Genomic DNA, 20,211 nt, shown 5'->3' with positions numbered 1-20,211 from the left:
ATATAGTTACTCTTTTTTTTAAAATTTATTTATTCATTTATTTAATTTTTTGGCTGCATTGGGTCTTCGCTGCTGCACGTGGGTTTTCTCTAGTTGCTGAGAGCGGGGGCTATTCTTTGTTGTGGTGCGCAGGCCTCTCATTGCAGTGGCTTCTCTTGTTGCAGAGCACAGGCTCTAGGAGTGCGGCCTTCAGTAGTTGCAGCACGTGGGCTCAGTAGTTGCGGCTCACAGTCTTAGCTGCTCCACAGCACGTGGGATCTTCCTGGACCAGGGCTTGAACCCCTGTCCCCTGCATTGGCAGGCGGATTCTTAACCACTGCGCCACCAGGGAAGTCCGATATAGTTACTCTTTATGGGAAATTATTCTTTTAAAGCAGAGGGAGGAGAGAATATATAGGTTTTTGTGGCCATGTGATAGTTTGTGATACATGAATGTAGATGTAACTTTTATCTCTGTAGTATCACAGAATACTAGGATATACAATGAAGTCTACGTAATTTGAAAAAAATTCTGGAGGAAAACTTGCTTCTACTATAGTTTTTGTAGGTGAAAAGGAACGAACTTTTCTTCCAGAGACTACAAAGCAGATTTTTTTTTTCACATTTGAGTGCCTCCAAATACTAGTATTTGTTACACGTTGCTTTTTCTGGAAGGAAACTTCAGAATGTGGCACCTGTGAGGTAAGATCTTAATGTCTCAAGGCTGAGCGACTGCTGTGCCGCGTTTCATTACTCAGTTTTGTTCTTGGGAAACGTAATGCTTTTCTCTTTGTTTTTTCTTTTTCTTCTCCGTAGTCAGAAAATGGGTAAGAAGAGTCGAGTAAAAACGCAGAAATCAGGCACTGGTGCTACAGCAAGCGTGTCCCCGAAGGAAACCTTGAACCTAACTAGTGAGCTGCTGCAGAGTAAGTCTCGGCTCGGCCTTCCCGCCTCTGTGTGGGACACGTGTGTCTCTCTCCTCACACCCCTGCACCGCGTGGGGGTCCCTGGTCTGGGGAGCAGGAGGTGAAACAGGCTTGTGTTCAGATCCCAGCTTGTTTAGCCATGGGGCCTGGCACGTTGCAGATCTTCCCCAACCTGCAGCTTCCCCGCCTGTAAAAATGGAGGTACGGTACCAACAGGTACCAACAGGTAACTTTTACCTAACAGGTACGGTACCAACTGTAACTACGGTTAAGGAGGCTTGGACGACAGAACGCATGAATGTAGAGCTGCTCTAGCATAACCACCGCCCACCTGCACCGGTGGGCCAGGCCAAACACCACTGCTTTTTAACAGTGTGGCCTCGGACCAGTTCCTTAACCCCGCTGAGTCGTAGTGTTTGCGTCAGTAAATAGAGTGTCTCGAGCCCCACGTGAGCTATGGCACGTGAAGGTTGAAGGTCATTGGGCCGTGAAGCCAGAGGTGAGCGCGGCGTGCTGCTCAGAGAGCAAACCGTAGGAAGTGGGTTCCCTCCCCTTTGCTTTCAGTGATTCGTAATAGTTTTCCAATTTCACATGTGGAGGTTATCCGTTCTTGGTTCTAGGAAATTAAATATCTGTTAAGTGCCGATACTTGCTTTAGCAAGTTAGTGTAAACTGGTAACTTCTTTTTTTAAATTGTGAATTTAAGTTAGTGCTCTGTATGTTTCAGATTTAGCCGTGGTCACTCGATTAACTCACTACGTTTGTCTCATTTTCTTGGCCCCTTATGTTTAGATTATGTGACAGGCTAACCCCCAAATAAAAACGTAGCTTTCTGTCCCTGACAGAGGCAGGCAGCAGCCAAGTCAGGGTCAGGTCCCCCGCCCCGAGGGCTCCCATCCTCCCTTGTGGGGTGCCCCCCAGAAGGTCAGTGTGGGCTCCCACAGAGCACGGCTGTGCCCGCCCCTCCCCCCCGTCTCTCCTCCTAGACTACAGGCGGCCTCAGGACAGGCTCCTGTATTCTGGGGCCTCAGTCAGTGTTTGTTGATGGAAGAGTGAAGTAAGACTGGTTAACCTAAGTTATGAGTCAATGCATAACTAGTTATTGTTAAATATTATTATTTTTTTAATTAATTTTTATTGGAGTAGAGTTGCTTTACAATGTTGTGTTAGCTTCTACTGTACAGCAAAATGAATCAGCTATACGTATACATATATCCCCTCTTTTTGGATTTCCTTCCCATTTAGGTCACCACAGAGCACTGAGTAGAGCTCCCTGTGCTCTACAGTAGGTTCTCATTAGTGGTCTATTTTATACATAGTATCAATGGTGGATATGTGTCAATCCCCATCTCCCAGTTCCTACCCCCCCAACCCCTGTTGATTATTTACCACATCTAGTCTTCTCTTTGGGGAACAAAGGGGGCCAGGAGGTTTATCAGGAATGTGGGTCGGGGTCTCTCTCTTTAAACTGATACTACTGTTTTAAAAGGTAAGGGCCGCTGACAGGCCGGGTGCCCGGGGTGCAGCCTTCCACTGCCATGGCTCCGGTCTTGGCGGTAGGTCTTTCGGTTTTGGCCCGACAGAATCTTAGCTTCTTTTTTAGCGGCAACTGTGCCATCTCTTTTTGTAACTCCCCCAGAGTGCTTATTATAGAGCCTTACACATGGATGTGAAACGTTTGTTGACTAATTGTCCTTATGTCCAATTTAACTGGTTCCCTTAGGGAGCCATTGTTAGGGAGTTTAACTAGAAAAAAATGTTGACTCTTAATATACCTTCTTTTCACCATCCACAAGAGTTTTCAGGGAAATGTTTTGCATTTTAGCTTAGCTTTTTAGATTTTCCTGTTACGAGTATTCTGAGGAAAATTGATCAGAGCAGCAAGAATGAGGTAGGTGCAAATTAGGTGCTTACACCTGTGTCCTGTGGTCACAGTGTAATATGTGGCCTGGGTGGTTTCAGAGGGTTTACATGCTTTAAAAAGTATACCTGGTTTATGGGCTTCCCTGGTGGCACAGTGGTGACGAATCCGCCTGCCGATGCAGGGGACATGGGTTCGAGACCTGGTCCGGGAAGATCCCACATGCCGCGGAGCAACTAAGCCCGTGAGCCACAACTACTGAGCCTGCGTGCTGCAACTACTGAAGCCTGTGTGCCTAGAGCCCGTGTTCCGCAACAAGAGAAGCCACCGCAATGAGAAACCCGCGCACCGCAACGAAGAGTAGCCCCCACTCGCCGCGACTAGAGAAAGCCCGCATGCAGCAACGAAGACCCAATGCAGCCAAAAAATAAATATAAATTAATTAATTAATTAATTTTAAAGAAAGTATACCTGGTTTATACTTCTCACCTCTGTCATCACGGCTATAGTATCTTTGTCCTTTAAAAATAAACCAACAGCAACAACAAAACCCAGATCCTCTTTCTTCTGAAGACTAACAGGTGAAGCTGAAAGCAATGTTTGCATGCCATGGTTTTTGTGTTACAGAATGCAGTAGTCCTGCCCCTGGCCCAGGAAAAGAATGGGAAGAGTATGTGCAGATCCGGTCTCTAGTTGAGAAAATACGAAAAAAACAGAAAGGTAAATTTCCTCAAATGATCATCACATTTTAATAATATCCTGTGGAAACCTGGCATAAGCAGAGAGGCTTTGAGAATGAAGGTCTCGGCATCAACCCTCAGGCCTCCGTGCCTGTCTGGATGGTGGTTGTAGAAGGGCTCCTAGATATTAGGAGGGAAACTGCGTTGGGAAACCATCAGCATTTTCCCCATTTCTGAGGTGCCGTTGCTGCTTTGGAAGGGGTAAAAATGTTGAGCTTCAGCGGGGCCAGTTTTTCTATCTGGGGACTAAGATGGTATAACTTTCATTTATTTTTATTTTATGAAATACATATTTAAATTTGTTTTTGCATCCTGTGTTTCCTTTAGGGTTTGAGGTCAGTACATGGTGTTGTGTGGTCAACACACAAATATATACGGATTGGTTAATGTCTTGTCAAGATGTATGATGAACTCAAATATGTCTTGATTTAATAAGAGATGTAGTTACATTTCTCAAGCTGTGTTTTTCCAGGGTGTATTCAGTAGGCATCTTAATGATTCTCAGTCAGGCTGGCAGTGGGGCCAAGTGTCAATTCAGAAAAGCGTATTCAATATACCTATTGTTTTTGTGCTGTAAAGCACAAAAAGTAGATTTGTATGCAGGCCACACGGAAGGTAGAAGGAGAAAACATAATAAGGAGCCTGCGTTTAGAAGGATGAGAGAACTTCTTTGACTCCCCTTTTATTTATTGCCATGAAAGTTAGTGGGAAGACGGTTTGTTTTGTATTTGCCGTCTTAGGGAGTCTTAGGGAGTAGTTTTACCGCTCTCCCATGCACATCTGCAAACATGCAGTCTTTAGGTTAGATAGTCTCAAACCCTCAATGGGGACGGGTTCTTTTATAATGTGTTAATTTGCATTAAATGGTAAACTGTGCTAATCCTGGCTCACCAAATTGGTTGCTGAAAAGTTTTTTTACATCCTGAGTTTCTCTGCTGAGTAGAGACCGTTTACTATAACTGGCACTGAAGTTAGAGCATTCACTAGTTCTCAATAAGGGAAGAGTAAATTCTGTTTTAGAGTGTCCCTAACAAAGTCAGTTTTCTCCATTTAGCAGGTGCCTTTGCAGACCGAGCCTGGCACGGCCCCAGGCCAGGCAGTCCCGCGTCACAGATCCAGTTAACCATGAATTGTGTCTTGGGGACATGGCCACAGGCCCTGGGCTGGGTTCTGTGCCCAGCACCTCATGTGGTCGAAGTTCCTGTTCCTCTCTCTGTATTCCTCAAAAAAATAATGATTTTTCCTATGCATGGATTTTCATCCTTTTTGATATTTCAAACGTGCTGAAAAGTGCCGAAAATAACACCTAAGCAGCTACTATCTCAATTGGATACATGCCAGAGTCTTGTTGGTTCAAGTTCTTCTTTCCTTCCTTCTCACCTACTGGTCCGATCTCTTCCCCTCCCTCCGTGCTTTGATTGGTTCTTATATTTGTTTTTAAGAAGTTAGGCGTTTCAGGCACAGCTGAAGCCCCACACTTCCATCCCACTCCCTCCCCTCCCCTCCCCGTCGGGGGGGGTTGTCTTTACAGTGAATGTGTTTCTGCTTCACGTATAACCCCATACAAATAGATGGTAGTAATTGGTATTTACGTAAATGGTATCATACTACTGGACTTTCAGAAAAATAGCGTTCAGTTTTGTGTTTCACTTACAGTGATACATATAGGTCCTGCTCATTTAAGTTGCTGGACGAAATTCAGAGCTCTCCAGTTTTGTGCTCTTAGAATCAGGGTCTAGGGCTCCTCCTTACACACATCTCCTTGTGCATGTATGTGAGCTACTGATTTTTGTTTTCGTGGGAGTTTTGTTAAAGTGTGCACATGGGAGATGGCAGGTTGCTCTAGAAACCTGCAGCGGTCATGAAGGCTTTCCCCATCCCTGTTATTTCACCTAATAGCACCTGACCGCCAATATTCATATCACCTGGGACCAGCAGCTACTGCTCTGTAGCCAGCAGGGCATTCAGGATTTTAACTCACCTTTCCTGTCACTAGTTAAGGTATGTACTGTGACATCTGGTGGTCAGTTTTGATTTTTTTTTTTTTCCAAGATAGGAGTCTTATTACTATTTCTAGGTAGTTAGTTCCAGTGGTCTGTTTTTTATTTTCTGAGAGCAGCATGACTGATATATGTTCTAAAAGTAGCTCTTGTTTTCTAAAACATGGATTGATATAGGTCTGTCTGTTACTTTTGATGGAAAAAGAGAAGATTACTTTCCTGATCTAATGAAATGGGCCTCTGAAAATGGAGCCTCTGTTGAGGGTTTTGAAATGGTGAACTTCAAAGAAGAGGGCTTCGGTCTGAGAGCAACGAGAGATATCAAGGTGAGTTTGTAGGTGAGCCGCTGGTCCGGGAGCGGCTCTAAGAGCGTCCGGGTGGTGTGGCGTGGAGGGCCCAGGACCTGGAGACAGGCGTCTCGGGCTTGTCCTGAGCACACCGTGGGCGTGTCGGCAGCGTGCAGCCCTCGCTCCAGCTCCCTGACCCGCAGTCTCCCAGCTGGCCTCGTGGTCCTGAGGGGCCGCAGCCCAGGGCTCTAGACAGCCCCTCCCAGGTCGTCCTCCTTGGAACTGTGCTATTAACCAGTGAGTGGGGCAAGTCGGGTCACATCTCTGAACCTCTGTTAGGAGACCAGAGAACACGCCTCGCGGGCTTTTGAGATTTGAGTGAAGAGGAGGATGTGGTCTTGGGTGGTTGGGAGGGAGAGCACACAGGGCCCTGTGATGGATTGGATGTGGGGCGGGTGTGGAGGATGGGCAGTGTCGAGGATGCGGACCGGTTTCCTGGAGTGGGTAACTGAGTGGCTGGAGGTGGCACTTACGGAGACAGCAGCAGCAGAGGGGAGGGGAAAGAAGAAGAGAAATATCCATGCGCTAAGGGACAAATGCTCTTCTCCACGCTCGGTCCTTCCTTCCAGATGAAGGGAGCAGCAGCCCCCGGCGGGGCTCTCGGCTTCTCCCTGGCCCTCACTCATGCCGCTCCTAGAGAGGAGGTGTAACGATCTGATGGTTTTGGAAGAAGGATCTGGGCTTGGCCTTTTTCTCCGTGGGAGCTGGTTGCCATATGTGTTCTCTCCCCTGCTCTCTCCGCCCTGGGAGTTTTACAGGGCGGGCCACACGTGGGGAGGCCTGTCGGGGCTCCAGTCCTGCCTGTAACTAGGTGGGGAGTCTGTCTAATTCTGGGATTCCGTAGGTGATATTTTGTGTCACCATATGTTGTATTCTTGTGTCTCTCTCAGTTGGTTCAGAACTTGGGTGGGGGAAATGGATGTTATTTATTTGGGTCCCTTCAAACTTCCAGCAACATCTCTGGTCAAGTCATAGTTTACTTTTCAGTGATACCTTGATAAGCCATGCACTGGTTTATTAGATACCTGTTAAATATCTAGTGTGTGAATAGTACCTTGCTTGTTATTATTACCATGCTTCCAAAAACACCAGGGTCTCTTCCTTCATGAGGCTTATAATATATAGGAAGGGACGAGACACACATAAAAATAAATAGTAGACCTTGGTAAAAGGCAAGAGTAAACCAGCTGTCACACATTTTTCTCATGTCTGATGAGAAGCATCATTAGTATGGATGCCGCCCAGAATATCTTAGCGGTGGTCTGTCTTCACTATGTGCATGTTTTTTTAAGCTTTATTGAGGCATAATTGATATACAAAATCACACATATTTAACATATATGTTTTGATGAGCTGGGACATATGCATATACCCGTGACACCATCACCACACTCAAGGTACTACGTTGATGTGCATGCTTCAGGCAGTATAGACACATGTACAGGACTTCCTGAAAAGAAGCATCTCGTGTTGCCAAAGTAGTGAGATAATGCCTTGGGAAAAAATTAGTAACCAGAATATGTCTTACGGGCTTGTGCTTTCGCTGGTATCTGTGTGCTTTAAGGTCAAGCATGTGGAGGAAGGAATGTTACTCTAGCTTCAGAAACTCAATAGCAATTCACACTGGCAGGTTAGGGTTTTTGTTGGAGGTAGAATTTGTTTTGTTTTGTTTTTAGAACTTAAGTACAGCAAAGAATAAGTAAACAGCCTTGTGCTGTATTCCCAAATTGTTATATTTGCTTCGAATTATAGTTGGAAGTCGCTTTTTTGATTTTTTTTCCTCAGTGTATATAGTTTTTCTTTGGAAACAGCATTCGAAACGATGCTTCTACTCATTTAACTGTAACATAAATGTTTACATTTAAGGGTGTATTTGATAATTAGAAATGAAATGCTTATAGGCAACCTTAAGTTGTATTTCATTGTGATTGGATTTCTGACCATAGATGTAGCTGGATTGACGATTGTAACATGTCTTGGTGATTCTACTATTATTTTTTTCCTCCTAGGCAGAAGAATTATTTTTATGGGTTCCACGAAAATTACTAATGACTGTTGAATCTGCTAAAAATTCAGTGCTGGGTGAGAATAATTTCTGTTTGTTCAAAGCAGAGCAAAAATGATAAAAATATATAAAATTTCATTTTGTGGCACTAGGGACCATATTTGGTCGTTTTCTCGACTAGTGAAATATTTCCCCAAATCCACATGAAGTGTTTTCCACACTTGTAATCTGACGTAGTAGAAGAATGTCAAAAGAAGAGGGCACCTTACCTTAAATGTTACATGACTATCAAGATATTCCTATAACTTTAATATATGTTTTGAATGAGCACTTTTTAAAGCAGTGTGTGGAACTGATGCTGTTACCTTCTGGGTTAATTCAGGGCCCTTGTATTCTCAAGACCGAATTCTTCAAGCCATGGGAAACATCACACTAGCCTTTCATCTGCTGTGTGAGCGAGCCGACCCTAACTCTTTCTGGCAACCCTACATTCAGACCCTCCCCAGCGAATACGACACCCCTCTCTACTTCGAAGAGGATGAGGTTCGCTACCTTCAGTCCACACAGGCCATACATGACGTCTTCAGCCAGTATAAGAACACAGCGCGGCAGTACGCCTACTTCTATAAGGTCATCCAGGTGAGTGGCTGGGAGCTGTTTAGAGGATGTGTCACAGGGTGGGGAAGGAGGGAAATTGATTGCTTAAATGTTCCACCTAAACATTTTGCTTTTTAAGGTAAAAGGCATCGAGTGCATTGTTTCTGTTTTTACAGAAATGTCACTGAAATGTGATTGGAATACATCTGACTTCCTCAGTGCCCAGTGTTAAAACAAGCAGCGGTTGCTCCTAAGTTATGAAAGTCACTCCATTTTTCTGAAAACGAAAGACAACCATGGACTTTTAGAAGCTCTACAATCTATCTAGTACAAAAAGATATGCCCCATGTCTAAATTTTCCAAGAAAATGAAAGTCCATTTGTGGGTTCTTCATGCGTATATTAGTAGTAAAATATTGACAATTGATTTCTTTATGTTTTGCAAAGTGTACTGTGTATTATATTAATTTTAATTAGTTCTAAGTAGAAGTGTCACATGGAAATCTCTATAAGGTCATGAACATTTGGATTACACCTGATTGCTCCTTGCTGTGTTTTGGCAGTTCAGCCAGCGTTCTTTTTCCTTTCCATTTGAACAGCATTCAGACGGCTGAGGGCCAGTGTCAGGGTTCCCTTGGGAGCTAAGAAAGGGCGAGTGTCTCTGCCTCCTGATTGGCCCCTTTCTCATATGCCCACGAATCAGCTCCTGGACTGCTGTACCTAATAGGTGGCAAGTGGGAAAGTGAGCTGCTCCCTTTCCCTTTTCTTTGGGTAATTCGATAACCTGGATTCGGCTTGATTTGGTTGTTCCTTAGCTGGTCTGTCTCTGCTATGTTTTCATTGCTACAGGAAATAATGTTTTTGTATTCATCATTTAACCTTACAGCATGCTTACTGCACAAGAATGTTACACTCAAAATTATATCCTCCCCGCATCAAATACTTCAAATACATAAAAAACTATGACTCTTGTCTTCAAGTAGAAATCGCTGTTTTTCTAAACTTTAAACTTCAGGAAGCCTTTAAGAATTATCATATAATATGTATATAGCATTTATTTTGAGTGTGCTTGGTTTGAAAAATATTGATGGAGCCAGACCAAAACTCTGATTATTCGGTTAGTTTGCACCTACAATCCTGCAGTCTAAAGTGTGACGTGGCTCTTCGTGACCTGAAAGGGTTGTGCTTTTATTCCTAGTTCTTAATTGTGTTTCTTCAATGACTAATAAAAGCGAAGCTGACCCTAGCAGGTCTAAGCCTTTGTCATTTCCTATTGTTAGGCAGCAAACTGGAAACCAGCTCTTTTCACGCATGTGTTTCTCAAATCGGGGCTGTGAGATGGCGAAGGCCGGCGGCCTACCCCGAGAGGAGCTGCCTCTGTGGTCAGGTCGAGGGTTCTGGAACGATGCCGAGTCTCCTGACAGCTGGCTTGGTGTGATCTTTGGATTTTCATTACACTCACCGGTCTGTTTATTTCAGTATTAACAAAGTAGTGCAGTTTTGCTTCGAGGTTCGATGAGATTTGAAATGACCGTGAGTCACTAAAATACTCTGTTCATTTTGATGGAACTACCTCATGCCAGGTCTCTTAATAACCCTCTGAAATAAACCCCTTTAGATGATGTTTAGGTGACCGAATTATACCACCGTCTGTGTAGTAAATAGTAGTATTGTGAACATCTCAGGAACTAGAGGACATTCTAAAAATAAACTTTAATGCAGAAGTTTTTCTAAGAGTAATAAAATTCTCACATGACTAACAAGAACAATTTGGATAACTTATAATGACTCCAAATATCCTTTTTAAAAAAACAACCACAGTCTTAAAGCATTAATGAATCTATTCATTATTCCTTTTTACTATTCCTTTATTTATTTATTCTTCCTTTTTATTGAAAACTTTAATTAATAAATGTGAAACAAGGTATATCCAAATGTGGAATTATCAGGCAATCAAGTGTTGGCTTTTTTGCATAATTAAGCCAATCTTGAGTATTTGAAAATAATGGTCGTGATTTTAAAAATGGGTGAAGGGGGTCAAAAGGCAAAAAGAAAAAAAAAATATATGCAGAATCATAAATTTTAAAAATGATTTAAAGATGCAGTCAAACTGTACTTTTCTTGACTGTCAAAAGCATCAAACCGAAGAGAAAGCAAGGTGTGTCTGTGACCACGTAATAGCTTCTTCTGTTTTACATCAGTGCATCTCAGCTGGGCGGTTGAGAGGGTATTTGCCCTTGAGAGAGTATTTTGGTAACAGTTGGAGACAGTTTTGATTGTTAGGTTTGGGGAGGGGGGGAATGCCACTGGCATCCAGGCTGGGGTTGCTGCTGAACTTCTCATGATGTGCAGGGCAGCCCCCGAACAAGGAATTGTCCAGCCCAAAATGTCAATAGTGCTAAGGCTGAGAAACCCTGCTTTGTATTTACATATAGAGGACAGAGCACCTCAAATACCTATGTGATTCCAGAAATCACCATCAATCCCTTCTAGTGATTGGATGCCTGGGGCCTGACTGACATTGGTTGCCGGTCACTGCCCCCATATGTCAGAAAGTCTTCATGGGCCAGTTCCAGATCCCCCCGGCTTTAGCTGCCTGCTGTAGCTAGGAGAATATATTTTAAAGTGCTTTTCTGCTGGCTGTCATTTAACAAACATCACTTCTTTTTAAAAACTTACAAATATAAGACTAGGTTTGGAGATGTTTGACTTGTTAAGGATATAAGTACAGGGGAACAGAGATTGAAAAACTCTAAGTGTAAAATTCAGATTACTCTTTACAAACACAGACTTGGACCAAGGAGTCGAGTCGAGATCCTTGAAATTGCGTTTTGAAAATGAACTTTGTGTGGTGGACTATCATCAGTTCTCCACATAAGCTGGTGAGAGTTCAGTCAGGAAGGGGGCATTTAACTGATGGGAGGGGAAGGACCATGTGCCCCGAACGGGGCAGCCCTGACTGAGGGTGGTTTCAGGAAGGGTCGAAGCAGCAGTGGGATAATCTGCCCAAGAGAGAGAGGCCGCACAGAAAGAGCCTGAGCTTTGTAGTCAGACAAGCCTGAGTTGAAATCCTAATAAATATATTTATTATTAAATTAAATATAATTTGGCATTTGTTGCTTTACCCTACCCCTCTGTGTTTGTCTCCTGATCTGTTAGGTAGAAGTAGAAGACCCATTTTTCAGTGTAACTGTTGTCAGCCCAAGTTGGGCTGTTCATCAAAGCCCCCAGCACAGTGCCGGGCTGCAATGCCTGTGGCATGAGGAAACACCACGGAGGTCGCGGTTGAAGCCACCCCAGCCAGGGCGGCATGGTAGTGGAGAGGGTGGGCTCTGGAGCTGGCCTGCCAGGGTTCAAATCCCCACAGCATCATTTTTGCCAGGTCTCTGTGCTTCTCTTTCCTTTTCTGCAAAATGAGATAATACAGCACCTGTCTCCCAGGGTTGCTGAGTGGACGAAATGAGTTGATCTACGCGAGGCCCTCAGTACAGAAGTACTTGTCATAGAAATGCTCTATTTCTGTTACTGTTTTGTGTTTTGAGCCTTCAGGCCATGCCGTTTGGTAGTTTTGTGTTTTATTGTTTTAAGTTGCATCTCCCCTGTCCCTGTAGTACCTTATGGTAGTATTTCTTAACTTTCCTACTAAAAACTCCTATTGGCCACGGATAATGAAGAGTATTCCTGCAAGACTAGGGCCTAGACCCAAGTGACTCTTCACAAACTCATGTTGCTTCGGTATCTCATGCTTTTGTTGTTACTATCATTGGTTTTTTATCTCGTGTTTCTAAATATTAAAAATTCGTGCGATTGTTTATGTTTGCTGTGGTTTAACAATCATGTGGAATGACTTACTATCAGGTCAGCCTGGCGCTGTAGGAAAACAGCCCAATTTCTCCCATGACCCCACCTGCCTGTGCATCCCTGGAACCCACATTCCAGCGGGAGAAGTATGGCTTCATGCGGAGTAAATGCCGTGAGCCCCACGGTGTGGTCAGTCTAAGGGTGGTTCTTTTTCAGTAAAAGAAAATGTGACAGTCACTTAACGTTGGTAAAAATAGGCAGCAGAAGAGATGATTGCAAATTGAAAATACATCAGAATGAGCTTTGGCAGAAAATTTCTTAATCGATGATTTGATTTCTGTGCCTGTTGGAATAGGAACGCGAGGCAGCCCAGAATGAGACGTACTGCTGAGACAACCAGGGGGTCTAGGCTGTGGAGGAGAAGGTTTTTGCGTAAGAATTCACGACAAAGAAAAACAGATTTAAGCACGAGTTATCTTTTTAAAAATCATATTTTGAGTCTAGCTGTTCTTCTGGTTTCAGGATGTTCCCAGTGCTTATAGAAGTCATCAATAACAATTGAGAGTAAACATGAGTGTTAACACGGTACTGCTGTTATTTTATGTGTCATGTTTTCTCACTTCAGTACCAAACCATACATCTTATGCTTTTCCAGGCTTGGGTGTTGGACTTTTTCTCCTTTTTAGTAGACAGATCACTTCAGCAATGCATTATCGCTCAGGGGAGAGTGAGTAGGATTACAGCAGTTCATGTTTAACATTTTCAGTACAGCGACCTGCCCTCAGTTTGATTTTTTTTTTTTTTTTTTTTTGGCATTGTAGCTCTTAACCTTTTTCAGGGTCTTGGGAACCCTCTTCCCAGAGACATGTGTATGTGTGCTATAATCACAAACCCTGGCATACCATTTGGGGGCTCAAATTCCAGAACCTGATTTGCAGTTTTTTGTTATGACTTCCAGTTTAAAGTCATTTTTCTGGGGATGCAGACCAAACTCTGGTCTGAGCCGAAACTCATTCTTTTTCTCCTGAGCTGGCCGCTGGCCTGAAGGTCTGCCAGTCCCGGCCCGGCCACTGTCTCCTGGGGGCACCAGCAGTGTGACGCAAGCACGGCTGGTCCCTGTGTGGTGGCGATCCCAAGTCCCTGGGAGAGGAGCACAGAGACATGTTTATAGTCATCTTGCTTCAGCCTTTAGGATGTTTATTCTAAAAGAAAACTGGCACTAATACTAACTTCTAGGAATTATAAAGGCCTTTAGGTAAATTTCTCTGCATTGCATTCTTAATGTTTAGAGAAACCTCTCTCTCTCTCTCTCTCTCTCTCTCTCTCTCTCTCTCTCTCTCTCTCTCTCTCTGCTTGTTGTTGCCTAAGAACTAGGAAAATAATTTCCTCCCAGCATATTTTCTTGGTCAAAGGCTTTTGAGTGCGGCCGCTTGGTAGTTCAGGTTACTTTCTGTCTTTAGTTCGCTTCACAGAGTTGGTTTAAAAGTCTTTCCAGGCCTCTGCTCGTCCTCATCTGTGCAGTAGCGCTTGGGCTTCACGGTTCTTTAAGGTTTTTACATTGTATCTGCATTGTATTCTTCTTGAGATGTGCAGTATACAGTGTGTCCTTTAGGTATCTAACAGATGATAGTATGTAACCAGAAGCTTCAAACTCAGGGAATTTTTTGTGCATACCTGCAGTTAAGATCTCACACCTGCTGGTGAAACATTCTACTGCAGCCTCATGGTTGAGAAATGTCAGCCCCAAAACTCAGGAAGCTGAATTTAGAAATTGTGGCTCAGCCAAATGCTGGAAAAGGCTTGTGGGGATTGAGAACCTGAGTGGTGGTAGAATTTCTTCCTGTCAGTTTGTGAAGGGGGGCGCCAGGGAAGAAGAGAGGATTAATAGTAGAGGCAGAACTTGGCCTTTAAAACTGCTGCAGAGCTTTAACCTATAAAAGTACGCCTGACAGACCAGGACATTCCAAAGTTCCGCTCCAAGGTGGGACTTTTGCATGGAAATATATGACTAGTTTTGTGATAGAAATCAGTGGGGAAAAAAGTAGGATTTGGCTTAAACCCAACTTTGAAGTGGTGTGATTGTGAGAAAATGAAGAAAATCATATCTTGACTTAACGTAGATGAATGATAGTCCAAATATTTCTCACCCATGTCAGTGAAGAAGAAATGAACAGATCCTGTGAATGAGCTGTTTGTCTATTGATAATCCCATGTAGTGGGCTGGGCACTGCGATGTGGAGTTAAGAGCTCCCAAGGTTAAGAGCTCTCTTGGGATGCGCACATTTTCCTGTGCTGTTGAGCTTGAATGTGATGCTCTTTTAAGTAAATTCAAGTGTACGGGGTTTAACAGCATAGAGGCATATCTATAAAATTACTATTTTCCCATTGATCTCATTGTTTAAGTGATTTATCGCACCTTACTTGGATCTCCTCTTTTTATGCTGATCGAATCTGAGAGGTGCAGGGGAAGGGGCTGATGGATAGACTCCTGTGTGTGTTAAGTGCTGTGAATTTTATTTCAAGGCTTCCGCCTTTCCTGCCTAATGCTGCAGGACAGGGGGAGGCTGTGTTAAGTTGGCCGTCCTCCCGGACCGGCAGCTTCTCCCACCTGGCCAGGCCCGTGGTGGCAGGAGACCCGCGCAGCCAGACTCACAGCTTGCTGCGAACAGGGCCTGCCCAGAGGCCAAGGAAGGTGCCACTTCTGGTTCTCGGCATCCCGTGGCAGTTGTGGCTGAACGTCGGTTGCTGTCCCATTGCTCGCTGTTCTCCTTGTCCCTGACGGGGCCACAGGAGACGAGCACAGACGTGAATTTTTGCTGGAGATAGATTTACCTCTGTTGTCCTGAAGCTCATAGAGAAAAATCTGATCATGCATGTACATAGAGAAATCTGATCATGCATGAGGCCTGCAGGAATGAACATCAGATTTGAGTGAAGCCCCTGGGCCTCAGCATACTTTAAAGATCCAGCACCTTGATACATGCAGGCGATGTACGTGGGTGTCAAATGCTGTCCTAGACACGTGTGGGTGCGCGTACCCGAGAGCCCCGCAAGGAAGGGTGTGCACTTGCGTTCATGGAACTTGACTTCCGCTGGTAGCTGAGGTGGTGGCGGGCACCCCCGGTTTACGTGCAGGTTTCCTCCACGTCATCCCTGAGGCTGTGGGGAGCTTGGGGGGCTCTCTGTAGCCGGCTTCTCCCTCCGTTGGCCCTTCCCCTCTGCCTAGAAACCTGTGTAAGGGTCTTCCTTCCAGGTAAACCAACCCACCTTCTCCTCCTGACCTTGGATTCGCTCCCCTTCTTTTTGTTTTTAGCCCATTGTATCCTCCTGATTGTTCATTCAGCTACTGTTTATTGAAGATCTCAAGCGTGAGGCACCACACCTGGGGACCGGGACTAATGTCCCTGGGGGTACAAAGAGGTGTTTTTGAACTTTTTATTTTGAAATAATTTTTTCGACTTAGGAAAAAGTTGTAAACATAGTACAGAGTTGAAAGCCTGGCCGTGGGCACCACCTCCTGGATACCCTGCTCCTGCCCTCGTTCCCACGTAAGTTCCCTCCCAGAGGCACGTGTGTTCCGTATGTGACGCTCTTGTTCTCAGCCAAATTCCTGACAATGTCGCGACTCCTGACGCAGGGTCGGGGGGTGTGGGACACAGAGGAGGTGAGTCAGGCGATGGTGGGGATGAGAGAAGGCGCTTCAGTGGCTGGGGGTATCGAGGTAAATGTGGCTTCTGTGGTGAGGGCACTGGTTGGAGATGCAGGATGTGATGGGGAGAGAATGATGCCCTCTGATTCCAAGCTGTGCCCGGAGTCCGAGGGGCCTCTTCCCGTCCTGTGAGTCGTGTTCTGTGCCGGGTGCCCTGGAGCACTGGCCGGACCGGGAGGTGGGAGTGGCTCCTGAGCTTGTTGTATGGACCCGTGGTCACTATCAGAAGATGCTTCGTGGGGACAGAGCTGCCCCATCGGGGTGACCCTCCCTGGGCTCTCTCCTCAGGGCTTTAGTCCTGACAGTCACCCTGTGAGGGAGGCAGTGTCCATCCTCCCTTTGCAAAGGAGCAGTGGGAGATGTGGGGTTCCCAGGCCCGGGTCAGAGCAGGCCGGCCGGACCCCAGCCCTCCCAAACCGGGGTCGGCGGCTCACAGTCTTTCTCCACGGCTCTTTCTGGTCTTACTTTTGGGACAAAGAAGTGGTCTAGTTTTTTTTTTAAATAAATTTATTTATTTTTATTTATTTTATTTTTGGCTGCGTTGGGTCTTCGTTGCGGTGCGCGGCCTTCTCATTGTGGCGGCTCCTCTTGTTGCGGAGCAGGGGCTCTAGGCACATGGGCTCCAGTAGTTGTGGCTCGCGGGCTCTAGAGCGCAGGCTCAGTAGTTGTGGCACACGGACTTAGTTGCTCTGTGGCACGTGGGATCTTCTCGGACCAGGGTTCGAACCTGTGTCCCCTGAATTGACAGGCAGATTCCTAACCACTGCGCCACCAGGGAAGCCCAGAAGTGGTCTAGTTTTAAGGGCAGAGCAGTCTTGTTCAAAATCCCTCTTGGGCTCTTATTTTGCAGAAAGCTGTGCCGTCCCCTGGGCCTGCACAGGGCACCTGCTGGGGTTCCTTCCAGCTCCTGGAGGGACCCCCGTCCAGCCTCAGTCTCACTCTGTGCAGAGGTGGGAGAGGGTCACACGCAGAGGAAGCCGTAGGCTGCTGGCTTTCCCCCACGCTGGGATGAAGCTGGTGGTCCTCTCTCTCTCTCTCTCTCTCTCTTTCTTTCTTTCTTTTTATGTATCCTTACCAACTTGACTTTTTTTTTTTTTTTTTTTTTTTAAATTTTTTTTTTTTTTTAAATTAATTAATTTATTTATGGCTGTGTTGGGTCTTCGTTTCTGTGCGAGGGCTTTCTCCAGTTGTGGCAAGTGGGGGCCACTCTTCATCGCGGTGCGCAGGCCTCTCACTATCACGGCCTCTCCTGTTGTGGAGCACAGGCTCCAGACGCGCAGGCTCAGCAATTGTGGCTCACGGGCCCAGTTGCTCCGCGGCATGTGGGATCTTCCCAGACCAGGGCTCGAACCCGTGTGCCCTGCACTAGCAGGCAGATTCTCAACCACTGCGCCACCAGGGAAGCCCCAACTTGACTTTTAATGTTATAAAAAAGTGGAAACACTGGAACTTAGGAAAATCACTCCAGGCTTGCATGTTCTCTGGAGAGTTTCCAGCGACTTTGTGATCTTTGTAGAGCCTCTGGCTGTCTTGCGGAGATGCACTGACCTGTGTCCTTGCTTTTTCCCGATAGCTGACCTTGAGCATTACTAATTTGTGTTAAATGTGTATGAGTGTTGTCCTTATCATGTCCTTATTTAAGGTTTCTGACTTTGTAGATTATTCATTCTAAACGTGTATCTAATTTTCACCATTTTTATAAATACAGGCTGCAGATATGACATTTAAAAACATCTAATTTGTGTTTTTAACTGTTTGCTTGTTTTGTATAATGTTATAGCAATTCAAATAGATATAGACTTCACCTGCTGGGAATCTAGTGTTCTTTGTTTTTTCCAGTTTTTGTTTCAGCAGCCTTTGAGGGACTCAAGAAACGAAATGCTCTTTCTCTGTATTCCTGGTTCTAAATGGGGGAAGCCATACCTGCGTCCAGTCGGTGGTGCATATTCCTTCTTGGCAGTTATTAAGGAAGGTCACCGTTTTGTGGTGTCTGTACAAGCGGGGAGGCTGGGCAGCCCCACGCTCTGTGTCCTCCTGTAGAAGTTTTCCAGGTAAGATTCCCAGATCTCCAGGCTGCCGTGGTTGCTAGGGCACGCCTGTCTCCTGCCCTTGGCTGGCCCGCTGGCTCTTCTGTCTGGCAGTCCTCCTGTGAACGACAGCCTTCCTCCCCTTACTCGGCTTGTCACCTGGGCCCCTTGAGAAAAACTTCCAACTTTGCTGATCAGAGTTGGGAACGGAAGTCCAACAAAGCCATTACAAGGGTAATCATTCATGGCAATGCCCGCTGTGTGTCCAGCACTGTGAGAGCTTTCTTGCCTTTTATTCCAGGAACTGCTGCCTTCCCATGAGAATCTGGGACAGAATTAACCAAATTAGATTCAGTGGAAACCTCCAGTCCTAGGGCCCAAGTCTTTGGGGGCATCACCCTGTTTTACAGGTGAGGAGATGGGCCGAGTGGCGAGTCAGGATTGAAGCCCAGATCCTCCCGACCCTAGAGGCTGTTTTTCCCACTTCCCTCGTCTCCACAGACCCATCCTCTTTACAATTCCTTCTCTCCCTTTCTAGCCCCCGCTTTACCAGTCCCGGGTCTTTCCCACAAGTCTGATCAGCAGAACTTTTTTGAAAATACAAGTTTAAAAACAAAAGCTTCAGAATTGTTTTTTCTTGAAACCTGCTTTTTTTTCCAGCCCCCTAAGGTCTGTATCTGGTGATTACATTCCCTGTTCTGTGGGATAGGAATTTTGGTTTTATTTTTGTTTTGTTTTGGTTTGAGTGTGTGTGATAAGACGAGAGCCTGCTTCTATTTTTTGAGACCTCTGACAAGCGCCCTTACGAGAACACTCTCCCGAGTGAGCAGACACATTGGCAACCGCTCATGCTGGTTGATGTTGACATGCAAATTCTGTTCCTTCCCTGCAGAGCTGTACTGCTTTCATAATGGCTTATGACCTAAGAAATTCTGGCTTAGGCTGCAACCATCCCATGGCCACTCTGCGTATCCTTCTCGCCTTCTCTCAGGGAGAAAAGCATTTACAGTAGAAGCATGAAAAGGAATTAGAGGCAGTAGAGGAACCTCCATAACATCAGGGATTATATTATTAATACATCCTTTTTACTCGAGTTGGGCCGGGACCTCTCGGCAGCTGGATGTGGAGGCACAGCTGGGACTGTCCACCCCCTCTGCATTTTAGTACCAAGCGGAAGAGTGGATTGAGCTCACCCTCCGGTGAGCTTGAGGGAATGTGTAGACCTGCATGGAGTGAGGTGGTGAGGACGATCGCTTTAACAGAATCGGTAGGTTAGTGAGCGTTCACAGACAGGGAACAAAGGCGCCTGTGTTCTGTTGCCCTTATTCCATAAGGTGCTGTGGATTAGACACAACCGCAGTCCACTCCGCCTGACTTCCTTGGATTTGAGAGCCCGAGTGTAGGTGGGGCTTTGCTGTTGGTATTCATCGGGCTGTGTGCTTCCTGCATTTGCATTGCATACTAACTCTACGTAGGATTGATGCGGGCAGGCGCTCTGATTTGAGTATTTAGTGCTTCATTCTAGCCCTGGTGGGTTAGATCAGGTGGACCACATCTTTTACCGTTATGGAAACTCATTTTAGCAGCGTGTTTCTGCTGGGCAGATTATCCAAAAAATTGCCCATGCAATATAATAATTTTTAAATAGTCTTGTTAATAGCAGCTTCTTCCGACTCTGCCTGGCCATCCATTCTGCACCCAGCTTGCCAGTTTTCGGAGGAGTCGGTGTCCTGTAGAAGAAAGAATAGTCCCTCCGAGTCTGAGCTTGTCACCCGCTAGGTAAACCTGGTCAGGTTAAGTTGGAGTCTGAGTCCCTCATCTGTAGAAAGGAGACATGGGTGCCCGCCAGCCAGGCTGTGTGGGAGCGAAGAAGAGGCATCTCTGCGGGGCTCAGCATACAGATGCCAGCCCTGCAGGCTCAGCGGGTCGGCCACACCCTCTCCAGGGCCGTCCTCTGGCCTCTGCTAGAGCGCGGTCCCTGCTCAGGGCCCGATCTGACAAGGCAGCCCTTCCCAGCGTGAGAACTGCTTAGAGGACCGGTCCTTGTGTGGAGGCAAAACATGCCTCCCTGGAACGTTCATCTGAGTCGTTTCCTGACTTGAGAGCAAAAGAGTAGATTTTGTCTTCTGCCACGACTCCTTCCCTCCCCGTCTCTCCCCCCCGCCGGCTGAGGCATTCGTTCAGCAAACACCTCTCTGCAAGGTGCACCTGCTTGGAATC

General features: G+C 45.8%; 1 protein-coding gene across 4 annotated transcripts in view; it reads left to right on the top strand.

Annotated features, from left to right (window-relative positions):
- SETD3 (SET domain containing 3, actin N3(tau)-histidine methyltransferase) overlaps positions 1 to 20,211 on the top strand; it is a 72,845-nt gene that overhangs the window by 12,057 nt on the left and 40,577 nt on the right. For all 4 annotated transcript variants that reach the window (XR_450703.2, XM_057542458.1, XM_007178876.3 and 1 more), the window contains 5 exons: positions 796 to 905; positions 3,394 to 3,486; positions 5,684 to 5,832; positions 7,863 to 7,935; positions 8,241 to 8,497. Coding sequence is in view for 3 of the 4 variants with exons in the window: in XM_007178876.3 (XP_007178938.1) it covers positions 796 to 905; positions 3,394 to 3,486; positions 5,684 to 5,832; positions 7,863 to 7,935; positions 8,241 to 8,497 (682 nt within the window). In the remaining variant the exon portion in view is untranslated. The remainder of the gene's footprint in view (positions 1 to 795; positions 906 to 3,393; positions 3,487 to 5,683; positions 5,833 to 7,862; positions 7,936 to 8,240; positions 8,498 to 20,211) is intronic.

This window comes from Balaenoptera acutorostrata, chromosome 3 (assembly GCF_949987535.1).
Source record: "Balaenoptera acutorostrata chromosome 3, mBalAcu1.1, whole genome shotgun sequence".
NCBI classification, from domain to species: domain Eukaryota; kingdom Metazoa; phylum Chordata; class Mammalia; order Artiodactyla; family Balaenopteridae; genus Balaenoptera; species Balaenoptera acutorostrata.
This window is presented reverse-complemented; position numbering and strand designations above follow the sequence as displayed.